The 20,316-nt window shown below is 40.5% G+C and overlaps 1 protein-coding gene across 22 annotated transcripts in view; it reads left to right on the plus strand.

The window, feature by feature from the left end:
* adgrb2 (adhesion G protein-coupled receptor B2) overlaps positions 1–20,316 on the plus strand; it is a 188,123-nt gene that overhangs the window by 92,342 nt on the left and 75,465 nt on the right. For all 22 annotated transcript variants that reach the window (XR_014118762.1, XR_014118764.1, XM_035529193.2 and 19 more), the window contains exons 5-12: positions 9,918–10,082; positions 10,389–10,553; positions 11,552–11,653; positions 14,215–14,321; positions 15,461–15,655; positions 15,793–15,861; positions 19,303–19,411; positions 19,815–19,961. Coding sequence is in view for 20 of the 22 variants with exons in the window: in XM_035529193.2 (XP_035385086.1) it covers positions 9,918–10,082; positions 10,389–10,553; positions 11,552–11,653; positions 14,215–14,321; positions 15,461–15,655; positions 15,793–15,861; positions 19,303–19,411; positions 19,815–19,961 (1,059 nt within the window). In the remaining 2 variants the exon portion in view is untranslated. The remainder of the gene's footprint in view (positions 1–9,917; positions 10,083–10,388; positions 10,554–11,551; positions 11,654–14,214; positions 14,322–15,460; positions 15,656–15,792; positions 15,862–19,302; positions 19,412–19,814; positions 19,962–20,316) is intronic.

Consider the following 20,316-nt stretch of genomic DNA (forward strand, 5'->3'; position numbering starts at 1 on the left):
TGCACCATGAGGAACATGAAATAGATTTTTTTTTCCCATTTTGTATTGAATAAATGGTTTTGAAATTGTCTTTCATTCTTGTGACATGACCAACCACACTATCAGACATTCGCAGTACGCTATGAGAAAAATCCAATAAATACAATGCATCTGATATTTTCTTTCCCTGAGATGTGTTATATGGTTTCTTTTTTTGTAATGGGATTGGGTAATGTGAGAAGTTACCCTTGTACAAAGGAAAGAGTCATCCTGCAGCAAACCAACTACTAAATGAATCTTTTTATAATCATCTAAAGAAAGTATGCCATGTCTTCACAGTGTGCATGAGGACATGTCATGTGTCCCTGTTTCTGATTATGGTGGGGATCACATTCAGCTGACAGCCAGTAACTAAATGGAATTTAGTCTGCACTTTTTAATGGAGAAATTAAATTCCAAACTAAAGGGCTCTTGATAAATGGAATCTCATACAATCCTTTCAGAGAGATGAAGTCATTCTTTCCTGGTTGACTGGGAGAAGTTGATTATTTGAATAATATATCTTTTATTATTATTATTATTATTATTATTATTATTATTAACATTATATATATATATATATATATGTATGTGTGTGTGTGTGTGTGTGTGTGTGTGTGTGTGTGTGTGTGTGTGTGTGTGTGTGTGTGTGTGTTTCTCTTCGGACTCCACCATCACCAATAATTTATAAAAGCTGAACCATAGGATAGTGTGAGAACCATGTTGTTAGATTGTATATAGTAGTTGGAGCCTAACCAGCATATACTGTAACATATCCTCTTGCAGAGGGAAGGGGTATGATACCGTTCCATGTCTTCTTTGTCAATAATTGTAAGATATGACTCTGTAACATCTATAGTTGATCTGAGGGCAAATGGGGCAATTGCAGTGCTAAGCCAAAAGGTGGCGCTATCTGTTTGCTTTTACCCTTTTAAACCTATGACTCATCAGAGCCCGAGACCCTCCTCCCATAAGGGTACAGAGCAGCAGGGATAAAGCTGTCTGTCACTGATCTCTCTAGCCTTATCTGAGTCACAGGAATATTTAACAAGGCAAGGCGTGAGGCTGAAATGTGGCAGCCAGTGCATTGCTAATGGGTCAAATGAAGACCCTCAGGGGATTTGTGGCATTTTAGATTGGTTTAGTAGGATCCTGTAGTTATGAAAGAGCTTCTCTCAATTCCATTCTGCCCTGTTGACTTGCTAGAGTAGCTCTCTTACTCTCTGCATACTTTGTCTTCCCAGATTCATTGTACATCTTTCTGCTTATTTCCCTCTCTTCCTTTCATATTCCCTCTTTCAGTATATTTTACACTTTTGTACTCTGTCACCTCTAATGTTTTTCTGTCATCCTTCTACTCCCACTCTGTCACACACACACACACAACCCCCCCAAGCTTTCTTCACAAGTCTTACCCCCCCAGCCCCCCACCCCATTAGGACAGGAGAGGCAGGCTTAGGATCTCTGTGGGTGTGATTTGGTAGCTAATGCAATCTATAATGCAGACTATACAAAAGCTGCATGTACCCTGGCCACACCTGCCAGGCAGTGAGCCATTGCCGGGAGCATGCTCCATCAATCCATCTCTCCCAAGCATCCAACCTTCAGTGCTGCCAAGCCTTTATGCTGGATTGAAAGTGAACAAATGTCTTGTGACCTTTAATTTTAACAGGGTTAATTGTAGAAAGAGAACCTCAGTGCAGTTTGTAGAAAGGTTCACAATTAAGGGAGCAGTTCTAGGACAGCCATTAATTATTACGAGAACAAATACCAAATAAAAAATGGAAATGGTTGGTTTTCAAATCTTTTTTGATACTTTTATAAGGTTAACATCTTTAAGCTGACAAAGTTTTTTGGCTGGCTGCATTTGACTTTGAGCTGCCTAGGCAACAAGTATCCATCCATCTCTCCACCTATCTATCCATCTACCTATTCATCCAACAATCCATCACCCTCTCTCTCCTTCTCTCAATTTCTCTCCCTCTGCTTTTCTCCCTTGCTCATCCACTTCATGTGAGCTCTTCTCTGCTCTGTGTGCAGTTGAGCCATGGCTCCTTTGAGCTTTGCACTACAGAGTGAGATCAATTATTCATCAGCATACATAATTCACACTACATCCCTGCTCAACACAGTAGAGGGCAGCTATCTTTCCCTCTCTCTTTCTAAACCCTCTTTCCCTTAAAAACTATGCCTATCTCTTCACCTCCCTCTCCCATGATCCTTATTCTTTGTCTAAATCTCCATCTCTCACAATCATCAGCCTCTCTTCAAATCTTTCCAACCTTCAAGATTTCCCTTCTTTTGCCTGTATCTCTTTGAGTGTGCCCTTGCCATCTCTCTCCCTCTATTTCTTCCCCTCTCTGGCTCAATTTCTCCCTTTTTCTACATCCCCTTTTCTTCCTCTAAATTTCTTCCTTATCTCTGCATGTTTTGTTTTCCCAGATCCATTTCTTCCCAGATCCAGTTATGCGAGTTTTGACTATTTTTGAGTTGCATTGGTAATGTAGTAATTGCATTGTACTGCTCCCACTAAGCTTGGCCCTACCCAAGCTGCAGAGATGAGCAGACTGCTCTGTGCCTTTTTGGCCAGTTAGTTCTTTTCGTTTGCTTGCTTGCCTGGCTGGGGCTGCTTTTACTGTTTTTGCACTGCAGTGGTCTGGCAAGTGCCACCACACTCCAACATCCAGCAGCTCCCAATTTGCTCACTGTCATCACACTGCATTTTACTTCTATCTGTGTCTCTGTATGTCAACTCTGATAACCTTGAAGTAAGATTATGGCACATCTACCCCATGCCTTGGATACAAGTATAAAATGCATATATTGTTGTTCACCTGACTGCTATAATTTAAGCACCTACAAACAATAGAAACAAACACAAATAATAACATCAGTCATTTGGTGAATTTCATTAACATGTATCATTGGTTCCTATGTTGAATTCCAGCAAGGAATTCTCATCCCAGTTGTAGATACTGTTTCATAATCCATTCATTCCCACTATTAAGATGTGACTGTAATGCACTACATTCAAACTTCGCTCAGCATTTTTAACAAGGAGGTAAGGTTTCTGAAGAGGGATATCTCCCAGTATGGGGAGTGACGCGGGCACTCTTTTCCTCTGACTGGGTGGACAGTCTCTGTTGGCCAATGCCCCTGTGGGCTCCTGCTGGCTCTCTACCTCCTGTGGAAGTCTTTCCCCCATCTCTTGCCATCTCGTCTCATCAACCTGTTGGTGTTTGCAGTGCATGGGCTATGGGTTCAATCACATGTGGGCGTGGCTTGCGGACACAGAGCAGGAGCTGTGTGGCCCCTCAGCATGGAGGCAAGGCCTGCAGTGGGCCAGAGCTGCAGACCAAACTCTGCAATATAGCTGGGTGCCCTTGTTAGTACCATTCTTCATTTCACCATTACTCTAATCTCTCTCTTCTTTCTCTGCTTCTCGCCCAGTTCATTCTCACAGCCTTTGTGTTCTGTCATTAGCCCTCTGTTAGATTTGTTGTCAGCTGTTTTGCTCTGGCAGACCACCCTATTTCTTTGATAGTAAGGTATGCTGCTTGCTGATATGTCTTGTGACTTATCAGTGATCATTCTCCTTTTTCTGTCCAGTGACTTTCCTCTGTTAAAAATTCTAGTATGAGGAACAGCAAGCAGATTACTGCAAGAAAGGTTATAAAGATGAAACAGGAGCAAGGCCATGCTGAGCTTTAAATGTGAGGATTTTATATTTAATATGGGATGAGACAGGTAACCAGTGTAACTGATGAACAACAGGACTAATGTGAGCAGATCTTTGTATGTGTCTCTTTGTATCTCTCTAGCAGCAGAGATTTGAATGTAGTGAATTCTGTTCAGATATTTAGCTGGAAGACCTATAAAGACTGAATTATAACCATCAATATGGGAATTGATGAAAGCATGGGCTGGAGATTTTGCATCATTAATATACACAAAATGTGAGGACAGGGAATATTGCAGACATGAAAGAACAGATTTAGTGAGGGTTGGGATATGGGATTCAAGTGTAGAATCCAGAAGGATGTCAAGATTTCTAATAACTTGGGTGCATTTAACAGTCTCACCTTCAATTGTAATAGCAAAACTGGACAACCTGGAAACTTTGGATTTGTGGCGTAATCTTATCAATGTTTAAAATCAGATATAAATGTTGTCAACACATGTACCAGGAAGTTATTAGTAGAAATGTTACTGGGAATGACAGTGGAAATGGCACTCAAATAAAATTGAATACCATCTGCCTAACAATGAAAGCTAAGACCATGGTCATGGATAATTTGTCCAATGGATTGATTAACGGTATCGAAAACCATGCTTAGGTCAAACAGGAGCAGACTATTTAGGTGACCAGCATCAGGAGACAGCAAAAGATCATTTATAATGTACAAGTTACAACGCTCAGATTTTTCTATCTGTTGCCATTTCTATACAAATATTCTCTGTTCACTCTCTCTCTCGCTCTTTATGTATATATATATATATATATATATATATATATATATATATATATATATATATATATATATATATATATATATTCTTTCTATCTCAATGTCTCACTCAGTAAGCTGTCTCTCTTTGCAGTAATGCATCTTTTTTTATGTTTATTTTAATCATTTTGCCAGTCACAGATTCGAAATGTCCCACCCAACTTCCACCCAGCAAGGAAAGGGGGAAGTGAGCTTGGCTAGCTGTGTTTAAACAAATACACAGATGCGTGTGCACCTGCTTGTTTCTGTTGACTCCCTGGTATAGGTAGCACTCCTGTCACCTTAGAGAGCAGGATGTGAATCTCCAGATTAGTTATTACCTCACTGAGATGAGCAATAAATCATTTGCCTGTTACATTTCAATTTGGTTTCAATTTAAATTGTCCCCCTCATCGAGTGCCTCCATTACAGTGCCAGCTAAAGGTTTAGGGGTGATGGCCAATCACTATGACTATCTTTGATTTGAGGAGGCACAAATGAACAGACCAGGCAATCTGCCCGAGTACCATTTGATTGACAGTGATTACAAGCTGTCAGTGAGCAGATCCCTTACTTCAGCCTCCAGAGTTTCCACAGATCAACACCATCTCACCTTTCTCATATTCAAATCTTATCCACTGTCATGCTGCAAGGCCAATTGTGACATGCAATTCACTCATGGCAATTAATGCAAGGCAGGGTCAGGTCACACTAATAGACACTCCGGCTACTCAGTGAAGCATAGTGGGCCATGAGAATCCCTTTCTAGACATGTTGAATTACACCAGTGTCACTGTTTTTTCAGCTTCAGAGAGCCATGAACCCAAAGCTGCTTGTTATGCATCCTTGTTACCTTTTTTTTGACATGGGAAGCATTTCTGATATATTTTGGACCCCAATATCTATGCCTATACCCAAATGTAGATTTGAATCTCTATTTGGTTGTGGCAATATGGGCATACCTGCCTACTATGCTGCGATGTTGTCACAGTTGCCCACTCCCTGGCATCTCAGTCACCTTCGCAAACCTGTCATGTTTTTTTTTTCCTTTAATTCATGGTTTTCTTTCCATGTGCTTTTTTCTATTGTTTTTTTTTTCTGTTCCACACCCTTGTTTGGTTTCCCCACCTGTTCTCACCGGTTTCTAGTTCCTTGTTAACTCGTATATGTATTCCCTTTATTTCCCCTCAGTCTTGTCACTGGTTGTTTACTCAGCCTGTGTTCATTGTGCTAGGCCTCCCTTCATGTTTAGCCTCTGTCATGTTCTCTGTTTCTTATTTGCATCCTGTTTGTTATTTTGTTGTTTTTCATACTTAACTTCCTATTTATTCACAACATCTTCTGGATCTGTTCGTGCTGGTTGTCTGAACATGGACCGTACTATTGACTCTGATTATGGATTTGCCCTTAATCAATCTCACTCTTCTCGGCTTTTGCAGCCGCCTCCCTATCGCGCCACGTTATAGCTGTAGCATATAGTCTTACAGGTTTCTTGCACAATTGCTTTGGGAGAGAATCACTTTACAAATAGTTAAAAAGCCAGTTACGGTCAAGAATTAAAATCTTGCACTTTGTTCTCAGCAAAAACCTCTCATGGAAGAATAGAGAAATTCTCTGAAAAGTCATGTTGCTAAGTTTTGTAGTGCCATTTAAAATTTGAGACAAAAGCATGATCTAAGGCACTCAGCATAAGGACTTCAGGACAGATTTTTGGGGCAATATGGCATCCCTAGAGTTTTCTTTGTCTGCCCTGCTTGCATTTAACAACCAGTAAGCAGTAGGAGTTAGCCTAGCAAATACACAGTGTGAATTCAATGTGGGCACTTCTTTGTGCGCTTTATTTTTTAAAGAAATAGTTAACCATCAATAATAAAAACTTTATATATTGTTTTGAGATCAATATTTTACCAAATTTCTACTGAAGGTTTTACAAAGGTTTTACTACATTTTACAAAAAGATTACCTTAGTGAAATGTGTGTGTTTGAATATGGTGTCCTTTCTTGCTCATTTTTTTTAACATGGCAACCATGGTGGTTGAGGTTCAAAGAAAAGGAGGCTTTGAAAACACAAGCACAGCTCTTGTGATATAAAGAAACAGATACTGGTCTTTTATAGCATACAGAAATCTTTCTGTCTTTCTCTCCCTCTTTCTCTCTCTCTCTCTCTCTCTTTCTCTCTCTCTCTCTCTTTGTTGTCTTTATGATAGAGTGTGATTCATGAAGATGGGCATGTAAATTCTTAACTAATGTTAATGAATAAACTGTCATATGTACAATTTTATTTTGGGGAACATTTTATGAACAAGATCTAATGTGAAAGAACAGGTAAGAGAGTAAGGAAAAAGTATTTCCTCTTCCCTGGCTCTCCCTATCTCTTATTTTCTCCTGCTCTTTCTCTCTCTTTTGTTCTCTTTTTAGTTTAATTAGTTTCTACAATAGGAATTAATTTTGGTGCAATTAATAGACTATTGCCAAAACAAATAGCATATATGTAAATGAAAGAATAAGTCAATAACAAAGTTCTTAACAATCATGAACAATGAGCAAGAGAAAGTGTTATTATAAAAGTTATTATTTTAAAAGCTTATCTATATCAGTTGTGCATCAAACTATGACAGAATACCAAAGTCTGACTGATGGCTCTCCCACAAAATGTATGGTAGCTTATTGCACCCAGTAGATGCTCCACTCTTTTTGTCTGTCTCTCTCTATATCTTTCTCCCTCTTATACTCCCTATCTTTCCATTTGTCTCTTTCTCTCTCTCCCACTCTCATGGCATTAGGTTCTCAGCTGTGTGTACTTAGCTTTGGCTGAAGAGGCGAGGCAGGCCCCCTTTACTCCAGCAACTGTCTCCCATGGCAACCAAGATATGTGCATGTCCTTTTTCATTGGTGGTCATTTCTGAGAGTGATGATGAGTCAACCATTCAGAAGCAGGGATGGTGGCACAGACGGACAGGCGGCATTCCTCTATTCTGACTGAGTTGATGGAACTGAGAAGATTGTTGCTATTTATCACACTTTTGCTCGTTGGCACTGCTCATAAACTTGAAACTTAGGTTACTGCTGCAAATCCAGTAAGCTTTCACCCTGTGCTTACTCACTGCATAGGTCAGCCTGTCATAAAATGCATGGCCAGTCCACATTAGATTAATCTAACATATTATATTGTTGAAATGCTTGATGTTTACTAAATATGGATCAAATAATGCTTAAAAAAATTGAAAAAAAATTTTAGGAGGTGGTTAGTCAAATTAGTGGTAGCATCATTATTTTGTGTCTTTGTGTCTTCTTCCATAAAATGCACTTAAATTAAGAGAGAATTTCATTTTAACATGTCATTAATCATACCAAGATCAGCCTAAATACAACAAGAATGAATAAATCTCCATATTTTCTCAGTAACATTTGTATGTAACAAAAAACATAATACTGTATGTATTATTTATGAAGTATGAGAAGGACATGACTCAGTTTCAGCTGGGAGAGTTAATGTAAACATCATTATATTATAGTGTCTGTTATTGTTTAAACTTTAAGCTCAAGGCTTTAGTTTAATATAAAATGATCGGGCAGATGTAGTTTCAGTTTAGTTGACAGAAGGGATTTGCTTCAGTAAATACAGGTGCCACTTCAGTGAGTCCAGGTGTGATGCAGATTCCATGCAGAAGCTTGGCATTACCTGCTGAATATGCATGAGTACCAGACAAGCATAGCATTTAACTAGAGCCGGAAGCCCAGTCTGCTTGGTTTATTATAAGCAGGAAATGGACCCAAACAAGCTCTCTCTCTCTCTCTCTCTCTCTCTCTCTCTCTCTCTCTCTCTCTCTCTCTCTCTCTGTATATATATATATATATATATATATATATATATATATATATATATATATATATATATATATATAATATAACTGATGGACCCCTTGCAATATCAATTGTAGCATGAGGTCCTGGTCATAAATAATGTATCAGGGAACTATGGTTTGTCCTAATGCACCATAGGTAAGTTGGATGAAATCAATTTGGAGATACTGCAGAGATTAACAGACTGACTCATTTAATTTCAGGCAATGCATAGTTTGCCATAGTAGGTGATATATTACATAATTAGATTAGAATCAATAAGCCTGTGAAGTAGGAATTTTCACTGAAATCATTCTCTTCTACTCAGACATAAGCTGGGTATTTTTCTAACTAAAATCACCCATTAATTGTATTGCCATGGTTTGCTATGCAAATAACCTTGTTTGGTTGTATGGAAATGTATATATATATATATATATATATATATATATATATATATATATATATATATATATATATATATATATATATATATATATATATATATATATACATATATATATATATATATATATATATATATATATATATATATATATATATATATATATATATATATATATATATATATATATCTTGCCAAATCCCAACCCATGAGACTACTAATAGTATCTCACTGATATCATAGTCAAAGGAAGGCTCTCATTAATTTCTATACAGGTGTTATCAAAATTTTCTTGTTTAGGTAATTGCTCACAGATATATATCCGTCAGCTAATAATTTTAAATACTTTTTACCTGTTTAAATGGACTTTTATGTTGCACTACTCTGTACTGATTACAATCCCTAACTGGCGTAAGATCAAACCTGGGAGCACAGCTCACTCAAGCCTGGCTCTTACTACTTCTGCACTGGTCTGATCCAGGGCATACATCAGCTGCTCTTTTACACTATATACTGTCCAGCATTCTAAGAGTCCAGAAAAGGCTAAATGCTGAGGTCCAGCATAACTGTACATTCTACATCTGGGCCACGTGTCAAAGCAAGCCTTCTTTCAGGTTGACCTGCTGAGTATGTTAGGCACATATAAGGATAGCAGTTTACCAGCAAATGTGGTATTGTTAGGATGAAGGATAATTATCAGGGTGATGTTGAGGAGATGTAGTGCCCTGTGAACTTATTCCAGAGGTATGTCATCTACAATAAATTGGCCTCAGTTTCCCTAAATTAATGAGACTTTGGTACCGGCATTAATGTTGGTGTAATTATCAGTCAGGGTAAAGTGGGTTCATATAGAAGAGCATATGACTGAATGGCAGCATTCCACTGTCTGCAGACATAGCCTGCTTCTGTGCTTGTGTCTGCATCAATGTCTACTTGCTTGTCCTTCTGGCTTTGTAACTGTGTCCTTTCTGTTTCTTTCTCCTCTATCTCTCCTTTTTCTTCTGTCATAAATCCCTCTATCTGTTTCTGCCCCATTTTGTTCTATTCTTATCTCTACCCTTCCCTCACCCCCTCTCTCTGTCTCCCCTTCCCTCTCTCTCTCTCTCTCTCTCTCTCTCTCTCTCTCTCTCTCTCTCTCTCTTGCTGTCGCTCTCTCACTGTAGTTGAGGGCCAGTGGTTGGACTGGGCTACTTGGACCCACTGCTCTGTATCGTGTGGTACAGGGACCCAGCAGAGACAGCGCCGCTGTAGTGTGTCTGTGCATGGCTGGTCTGAGTGCAAGGGTCCACATGCAGAAACACGGGAGTGCACCACCCCATCCTGTGGTGGTATGTCCCAAACACACACACACATACACACACAAACTCAGTGGTGTATTCCTAAACTCAGACTGATAAATTACAGTTTGTTTTCACCATAATATGCCCAATTTCACATTGTTTTTATACATACAAATTCTTATAGTAACCTGCTGTCATTTTAAAATCAATGACATATATCTGAGCTTGGTAGCTAGATTTTAGCTAATACAGTTTAGAGGTCACCATGCAGTGCTACTACTGTACTTCTCACCTTCTCTTTTCACTTGCTGCTCTATTCGTGAACCCACTCACTCCCCCATTCAATCCTGGCAGCTGGAGGAAACTGGGGCGCATGGAACCCCTGGAGCCTGTGTTCCAAGACGTGTGACTCTGGCTGGCAGCGCCGCTTCCGCATGTGCGAGGGCACAGGCATCCAGGGCTACCCCTGTGATGGCTCCGGGGAGGAAATTCGTGCCTGCAATGACAAGAAATGCCCAGGTGTGTGTGTGTGTGTGTGTGTGTGTGTGTGTGTGTGTGTGTGTGTGTGTGTGTGCGCGCACCCATGTGTGTGTGTACGCACGCCCCTGCTCGGCTTTCGTCATGGAGATGGATCTGAAACGAAAGCTCAGCGTGTGTGTTGCTCAGGCATACTCTGCTAGTGGATGGTGGCCCTCCTCTCTTCTCCATTTTTCCGCGAGCAGTTTGTTTCATCATCCTCTCCAGCCTCCCGCACCGTTCCTCTGTCTCTCTCTGGGCTTTCCGCTGTCTCTGGGCGTCTGTCTTTTTCCGCCGTCTCTGTCTACCCCAGGCATTTGCTTTTCCTCTGTTTTTCTCTGCCTGCCTCTCTCATTTGCTTTCTATATCTCTGGGCCACCCGCTTTTATTTCTGCCTGTCTATCTGTGTACCTGTAGGCCTCTATCTCTCACTCTATCTCTCACTCTATCTCTCCCCCTGTCTGTTTGACAGTAGTTCTCCCCTTTTTCCCTCCTCCTCCTTTCCGCTTTCTCTCTCTTTCAGCAAAGGCATGTCCTCCTTGGTGCAAGGGAATGCTTCAAAACTCTGCTCTTTTTCGGAGTCCCATGCAGTATAGCAAACCACAGACTGTAATAAGTGTGCCTTTGACTGTAGCTTTGGCAGGATATAAATAAATGTCAGATGTGGTCTTGAAGCTTATAGCCATTGCAGGCTTTGATAGTACTGTGCCAACATCTTCAATACAAAGATCTATTCACTAACTTTGCCTGGAAGAATATATTTACATAGAGGTTCACATGAACATTCTCTGCTTTCAGAAATGCATTTTTATGTGATGTCTAAAGGCAGTTTACATTACAGAAATAAATCATATATGTTTTACATGCACCAAAGCAAAAGTTTTGCATGGATTTCTGTGCACGTTTTAATGCATGGATAGATGTACAAATACACACATACATACACAGATATGCACACATGCACACACACTCCTGCTCTCACATCCTGGTGTTCTGTGTAGCATCTCATGAGATCTGCAAGGATGAGTACCAGGTTTCTCTGACATGGAAAAGAACTTCAGCTGGAGAGACTGTCTACAACAAGTGTCCATCAAACGCCACTGGTGAGTGACCCACCTGGAGCTTTGCCACTATGCGCACACACACACACACACACACACACACACACACACACACACACACACACACACACACACACACACACACACACACACACATGCACACAAACTCTAAGCACCTCTCTACTGACTCCTACCACAGCACTAATTTTCTCTTTGCATAAATCATAATCATACTTCTCTTTGTTACATTACACTCATTTTGTAGAAATTAACATTGTGATTATTTTAGCAAAGCTAAATAGTAAGTACATTGCAATGTAGTAGAGCCTTTTGGTTTGGCATCATATTAGTACTTTCTGAACCTAGTGCTTACATCATAGCAACTCAGAACACAGAGAACTGAGAACACAGCTCCACCACTACTGATAATTCATCACGTGTTGTATTTGCCCTGTAATGAATGCATGGTAGACTTAATGATGATAATAAATAAATAAATAAATATATATATATATATAAATAAATAGATAAATAAAGTTTATGTTCCTGAAGGGGGCGGGGGTGCGATGCCCAAGGGATAAAGAATAAAACTAAATAGACAGTCAGTGTATGAATAAATATAAATTAAGATTTAGGAAGACTTATTGTAATAATCTGTGTTATCACTGTGACCATCATCTGATCATCATCTGAAAAACAGTTTAGAAATTAACAAAGATAAAAACTATTTAAAAACAATACTGAAACCAGCTATGTTGTGCTAGAATCTAGAGTGCAAGTTCCACATCATGAGAGACTGGTTTATTACAAGATTTTATGGTCGGTAAAACAGATCATAAAACTGCATCAGAGATGCAATTAGTCATTTCTTAAAACTTACCATAGGTTACTATCGCAAGACTCCAGTCAAAACAAGTTGATTTCTGTACTTTTAATGAACATTATTCTGGAGCCCACTGAAGAGCTATCCGTGAGTGAAAGGGTACTAGCTGACTATATATATACCTACAGGAGCTTTGGTGACATCCCATTCTAAATCCATAGGCATTAATATTGAGCATTTGTGAGGTTTGATGGTTTGCTGGGGTTGAGGTCAGGACTCTGTGCAGACCAGCTAAGTTCTTCCACACCAAACACACCCAACCATGCCTTTAAGGACCTTGTTTTGTGCACTGGGACACAGTCATGCTGGAACAAAAAAGGGCATTTGCTAAACTGTTGCCACTGTTGGAAACATGTAAATGTCTAAAATGTCTTGGTATGCTGAAGCATTAAGACTTACCTTTATTGGAACAAAGGTGCTGAGGCCAACCCCTGAGAAACAACCCCATAGCAATATCCCTCCTACTCCAAAATTTACAGTTGGTACAGTGCAGTCAGACAGATAACATTCTCCTGGCATTCACCAAACCCAGACTCATCCATCAGACTGCCAGATAGAGAAGATAGACTACATTTCCACTACTCCAGAGTCCAGTGGAAGCATGCTTTACACCACTCCATCCAATGCTTTGCATTGTGTTTGGTGATGTAATTCTTGCATGCAGCTGCTCGGCCACATAAACCCATGAAGGTCCTGGTGCTCCGTTTTGTGATGATGTTAATGGCAGAGAAGGTTTGGAGCTCTGCAGTTATTGAGTAAGCAGACCGTTGACAATTTTTACAATATGCACCTCAGAACCCAGTAACTTGGTAATAGACTCCGTAACTTTACGAATTCAACGATTAAGAGTTTTGTGTCCCAATATGTTTGTCCATAGTGTGTGTGTGTGTGTGTTTGTGTGTGTGTGTGTGTGTGTGTGTGTGTGTGTGTGTGTGTGTGTGTGTGTGTCTGTGTGTGTGTGTGTGTGTGTGTATGTATAACCCCTAGCCTGTCATTTAGCCATTACTTGGTCGCAGGTGTGTCAAGGTTTATCCTCAGGCACTATTGCCTAAGGCACTGCCTCACACCTTTTTTTTTCCCACATTTAATAAATGCTATGTGCAATATATCTCAGACATCATGGTGGAACCAGCCTGGAGGCTTCCATTGATTTATATGTAATAAAAACAGAGAAGGCTAATAAATGATGCCTTTGAAGTATGAGTGTAGTGAATGAGGTCAAATCAGGATTGTAATCTGCCCCCATACCCCCACCCCCCAAAAAAAAATTCCAAGTGGGGGAGTTAACATAGCTTCCACTCATGGGGTTTTGTTAATGTTTCCGTGTGTGTGTGTGTGTGTGTGTGTGTGTGTGTGTGTGTGTGTGTGTGTACGTGTGTGTGTGTGTGTGCTATCCAGGATGCCTGCTCTTGGTGTCTGTGCTTGGTGTATGGCTAAGACTGTGCTCTTGGCCCATTGCAGAGATGAAACATGATGCAAGTGTGGGTAAACAGTGGTGCAGCAGGGTCCTGAAGAGCTTTGCTCTCTGATCTTATCCATTAACCATAATACCACAGTCCACTATTACCCAGAGGCAGAGAAGCCAAGTCTGGATTCACGGCAACAACTGGAGCTCGGCCCTCTTTATTAGTCTACATGTATAGACTCTAGCCATTTCATTTTCCCATCTTATGTAACAATGTTGAAATAACTTCTGTGTCTTCTCTCTTGTCCTGTGTAGGATCTGCTAGTCGTCGTTGTTTGCTGGACGCTAATGGAGTTGCTTACTGGGGTCCTCCGAGCTTCGCCCGATGCATCTCACTTGAATATAGATATTTACATTTATCTGTAAGTGGCAAATTTTGAATATAGATATTTACATTTATCTGTATGTGGCACATTTTGCTCTTATTTCAGGCTGTATGCCAAATGTATGGTGAAGATGAGGGACATTTAATATATTGTTCCCTAATGTGTTTTAATCTATGTACTGACACAGGCAACCCACAGGAGGGACACGCCCACTCACACACACACACCCCCCACACCTGCCAGAGTCCCAATCACCAACTTATTATTTACACACACCTATTCCTTGTTTGCACTCTTCTCCACACTATTTATGCCCACAGTTTCCTGCCACTGGAGTTGTGCATTACGTGTCATCGTGCACCTGGAGCCGTCACCTGTACCTGCTCTTAAGTCCCCTGAGTTCCTGCATTTATTCTAACGTGTTGAGCTATTACTGCTGCACTGTCAGCTTTTTGCTTTCAAGTTCACTCGAGTCGAGTTTTTATGGAGAATGAAGAATCTCTCAACTTTCATTCAATGTCTCACTCCCTTCTTACCTCCAACTTCACATACACAATATTATGCTTTGATTGATTCACCATTTGACTTATTCTGCATTGCTCCTGGAAGGTTTCCATCTGTGTGTCCTCTTCCTGATTTCTGGCTGAACTACTTCAGCTTTGACCTTTTGTGTAATAAAGTTGCATGGTGTTTTTAATGAAGGTGGCCAAAGGGTCAGGCATGATGTGATGGGGTTGATTGCACTGTTAACCTGTTCAATAACCTCTCATTATGATCAGACACTGTTTAGTTGATTCTGATTGCTATTGTTTGCTGCCTCTTGGACCCACAATACTGTTATTAGTCATTCAGCAGCTCCTCAACTCCCTTTAGCCTGAAAACAAGTGCTCACTGGGAAAGAGTCCTCATTCTGCTGGGTTCACAGTTTGAATTTATTGTAGCATGGTGGCAGTTCTAATTAAAGTGGACATAATAGGTCTACCAAACATCACTCACTTTGTTCCAATGACTGAGGTTGACAGTTTAATTCGGTATTTCACTACTTTTTTTGTTGACCTGACTTTAAATGTAGTTCTCATTATTAGCTTATTCATCTGTTTATATTTTACTAAATTTTCAGCTTCACCTATCTCCTTCTCTTCTCTCTTCTCTTTGTTCCTCTTCTCATCTCCCAGTTACGAGAGCATCTTGCGAAGGGTCAGAGGACCCTGGCAGGGGAGGGCATGTCTCAGATCGTGAGGAGTCTCCTGGAGTTAATGTCCCGTCGCAACTATTACAGCGGTGACCTCTTATTCTCCGTGGAGATTCTCCGAAATGTGACGGACACCTTCAAGCGAGCAACCTACATCCCAGCTCCCGACGACGTGCAGGTTGATGTGCAGGACACACACACACATAGACACACACACACACACTCACACTCATATATGCCTACATATACACTTATACACACACACTTATATACACAATCTTTATCCTCCCTTTTCCCCAATTTCCTCACCCACAGAAATTCTTCCAGATAGTCAGCTTAATGTTGGATATGGACAACCTTGAGAAATGGGAAGACGCTCATCAGGTAATGGCTAATTCTTTACCCCTCACCACACACATATTCCCCCTCATCTATTCCTCAATTCATGGACATTGTCATAGAGATGGTTAACAAGCTCTAATTAGGCCAACATATAATACAAAGAGGCCAAGAGCTGTGACATAGAATACGTGGGTCCTGCCACATTAAGCTAGCCAGCTGCATTAGGCTTAGCTTATGTTTGGGTTCCTGTCTGTTTCTCCAGGATGTACATCTCAGATTCAGATTCTGTTTTATTAATCAAATATCAGGGAGCAAGCGTGGCCACAATAAGGCGTCTCTCTCAAAGAGCAGCATGCGGCTTGGCTTGTAATGAATCATTCATCATTCATGTAATTGTTTGAAAACCTCTCTCCTTCATTCTCTCTCAGAAATGAAATAAATTTTATTCTCAGACAATTTATGATGTATTGAAAGAAGGATATTGTTACCATGCCAATGAAGAAAAAAGCATGCATGATTTTAATGGAAAATGTTTGGGTGCCAGTTTACAATGTTTGGGTGCTGCTGGGTTTGATTAATGCTTCAAGATGTAGGTGATATGAGACACCTCCACTAAAATATTATAACATCTTAAAGGGTTTTCTCTCTGAGGGCCAGTGAGGGCTCCTGTTCTACAAATACTCACTAAATTCCACTTTAGTAGGAGCTATAAATGGATATCTTATGCCACAGACTATGTAATGGACTGCATGGATGCTATTATTCTAAATTTGCATCTAAATTTGTATGAGGCTGTATCTAAATTTGCATGGGCCCATGGGTGTGTGTGTGTGTGTGTGTGTGTGTGGGTGTGTGTGTGTGTGTGTGTGTGTGTGTGTGTGTATGAGAGAGAAAGAGAGAGAGAGAGAGAGAGAGAGAGAGAGAGAGAAACAGAGAGAGAGTCATCCATTCATTTGTATATAAGTGGCACATGCTCTGATATTTTAAAACTCAAACTCTGCTTGTGTTGTAACACAAACCTGAAATCTGAAACCAAGCCTTTGTTATCAAGACCCACTACTGCTGCAAAAAAGAAATACTTTTAGGAACAATGGTCCAAGTTTTCCACCCTACATGAAATGAAGGGACAAACCAACTGTGAGAGAGAACCTATTTGCTCCATGTGAGGGTGAACTTTCCACTATAGTGGAAACACATAGGGGCCCTCCTACTTTTAGGAGCCCAAAATGACCACAAACACTTTTCCTAAGCCACCTCATCGTCAGCTCATCATATATCAATTATATTAAAAGTGTACATCAGAAGAGTGTTTCTGTACTATGCCAACTACCGTTGCTGGAGATGACAGTAATTGCTCTGTACCATTTGATCTGATTTCTCATATGTTTCATGCCTGGAGGTTTGCCATCCTGCAGAGTTTACATTCAGCCAGAATCAAGCACAAATGATCAAGATAATGGTTTGAGCATTTTCAAGCTTTTGAGCATTATAGTCAGGCTCTGCAGGGCTGCAGACCTGCTGAGGGCCAGGGTGATCTAGTGTGACATGAGAGGCATTCCATTTTCATCATTTCACTCAATAACCATTGTGTGAGCTTATGTACATTTCTACGTTCTTCGATGGGAGATTGCATATATAATGACATAATTGTGTTGGAATTCACATAAGCTCATGCATTAGATTAGTAGCATTATGTTCCTTTTCAAATGGTAGCATGTTTAAAGATGTGAGCATGTGGGATTTCATGCTATTTATGGCAGGCTCAGGACTCCCAAATGTATGTGCATATGGGTGTGTAAGGGTGTGTGTGTGTGTAATTTGTTCTGTCTAGTGAGGGTTGGAAGCAAGCTTGCTCTAGATCACACTCTGCACTCTCACATCAGTAAATAATCAGAGTCTACTCAAAACCGATTGACCTTCTCACCCCTCACATTACCTCACATTCATGGCCCAGAGAGAGACATACAGAGATAGAGAGATACGGAGATGGAGAGTTGGCTCCATTCAATGTGTTTCTGTGTAGATGTACATGTGTAAGAGCTAGTGAGAGGAAGGAGAGATAAGTGATACCTGTGATGTGCTAATACTTTTTCTCAGCATGAGCCATGTGTTTGGTCTGTTATGGTTCACTGAATGTAATTACATAATATTTTTATCTGTATCACATTCCCATAAAATAACACCTGTTCCCAGGAAAATGTGCACAGGCTCTGTATTAACAGTGTTTTGTATATGTGCATGTGTTTGTGTATCTGTACCTTGGCACCTTTGTGTGCATACGTTGTGTGTGTAAACAAAGTGGTTGAGTCAGCATCAGTGTCCTTCAGGATTCTTGCAGTTCCACACCATCTTGACTCCTACTAACTCGACTAGTAGTGCAACAGTGTGTTGTACTGAGGCAACTAAATATAAGGCTGACATGCCACAGATCAGTCCCTATATATGGACATAAATACAAACAATCAGAAAAAATGAGAAAAGCCAGGACATCCACATCCTACTTTACCTAATAATTTAGGCATCAACAAACATAGCCCAGAGAAGGATAAACATGTTATTGTGCTTGCAATTTGTTATTTATGCTAGTTATGTGTTATTAAAACATGGAGCTGAAACTGAGCAAACAAGAAGCCTTAAAGCCCCTGGCATAGACATGTCAAAGAGCCTAAAGTTAAGCAAGGCAGTGAGACCTATTCCCTACATGAGAATACAACAAGTCCATTTGAAAATATCAGGGAGCGTTTCAGTTATTCATTACTGTGGAATCATGCAGCCAATCTGCAGTACTCCATTTATTATTTGGACCCATATAAATCATAATCTGCAGCATGGTAAAATGGATAAATAATTTTAAAAAAAAGAAAAAAAGATTGGGCTGGAAAAAGGGTCCACATGTGTTTATTTCCTCCAGGGCCATGGGGACCTTCTCTCATGCAAGTTCCCCTGTGAGTGCTCTGTAGCAGGGCAGCAAGACACTGCTCTGCCATCCATAAGTCCCTTCAACTTCACATGTTTGGGGAAACAGAGGAAATTCCAGCTAGACTGAGCAATGGGCTCTTTGGCTCCTGAACATCACTGTGAAATGTAGATGTGGTGCACTGTCCCTCACAACAAAGGTTTGCATGCAGATTAAAGCCCACGCAAGGATTTATGCAGGCGGTAATGTGGAGATCAAGCGCAGAAGCAGTGAAGGATGCGTCCTGTTGAAAGTCTCCCTGCTGCTTCCCACTAGTCGCGCTTCTGACTCACCAGCGCACGTGTGCTCCGCTGAGAAGCTTGTGCCTGTATTAAAGGCGTGGTGCTGTTTAGGAGAATTGATGGTTTTAATATCATGCCGTGGTTTGTGTCGGGGACCAGCAGCAGCCGCTGGCTCTCTTCAGGCCTGATTGGGAGGGAGCAGCAGCAGGTGTTTACCTTCGCCAGAGGCCTGCAGTTGCAGGGAGGGTGCGGTGCTGGTTTACCATGTAGCTTTTCTCTTTGCAGGTCTCTCCAGGTGCAGTCCTACTAATGCGTGTGCTAGAAGACTTCATCCATCTCATTGGGGAGGCTCAGAAGCCATTCCAGAGCTTTCTAGTTGTTACCACTAACCTCAGTAAGTAGATAAATCAGAAATATGATGGACAGACAGAGTTCAGACAGACAGACATGAATTATGTCTTTGAAAGATGTTCATGTGATATGATGTCATTGCTAAACATGAGGTCATTGCTAAATATTGCTAAATACATATTAACTAGTTAGAATTTCTTGTTACTATCTTAATGACTTGTTAGGTGTTAAAATTTAAACATTTTCAGTGCTTTGGTAATATTGTACTTTGTAGTCAAGCCAATAAAGCCATCTTGACTTGACCTGACTGGATTTTTGATCTTATGTTTAGTTGCCTTTTTCACTTTATTATGCCTCTTAATCTTCCTTTTCTTTCTCTAACTCTCATTTTCATTCTCTCTCTCTCTGTCTGTCTGTCTCCTTATTTCTCTCTCTGCTTCCGTCAGTAATAACTATCCAGCGAGAGCCGGTCTCAGCCGTCTCCAGTGACATTAACTTCCCCATGAAGGGGAGGAGAGGGATGAAAGACTGGGCACGCTTAGCAGATGACAAGCTCTTCATCCCAAAAGAGGTCTTCACTCTGTCCTCTGATGGTAAGTGGCATATGTGGCTTTTTGTTTACTGGAGGGTTTCATTTCTAACAGATGCACTCCACAGAAACAGCTGCAGTATAGTCACATTTTCAAGCACCAGCTCAGACTCAACTAGTTTTAGTTGCTGCCGGGCCATGTTTCAGACTAACTTGTGCCAGCTGTTTGGATTGGACTAGGGCATCAGTTCCAAAGGTATAATCTTCCTTGGGAACATTACTCTGTTCCCATCACTTGGTCTATCCTTTCTTCCTCCTTTCTCTCATCTCTCCATCTAAAAAATGTAACAGTAAATTTTAACAAACTAGAGCAAACAAAATCAGTAAAAAAAAAAAAAGCAAATATATTAACAGGATAT

The sequence above is a fragment of the Electrophorus electricus genome, chromosome 2 (assembly GCF_041902795.1).
Source record: "Electrophorus electricus isolate QZ-2024a chromosome 2, ASM4190279v1, whole genome shotgun sequence".
In the NCBI taxonomy this organism is placed as follows: Eukaryota; Metazoa; Chordata; class Actinopteri; order Gymnotiformes; family Gymnotidae; genus Electrophorus; species Electrophorus electricus.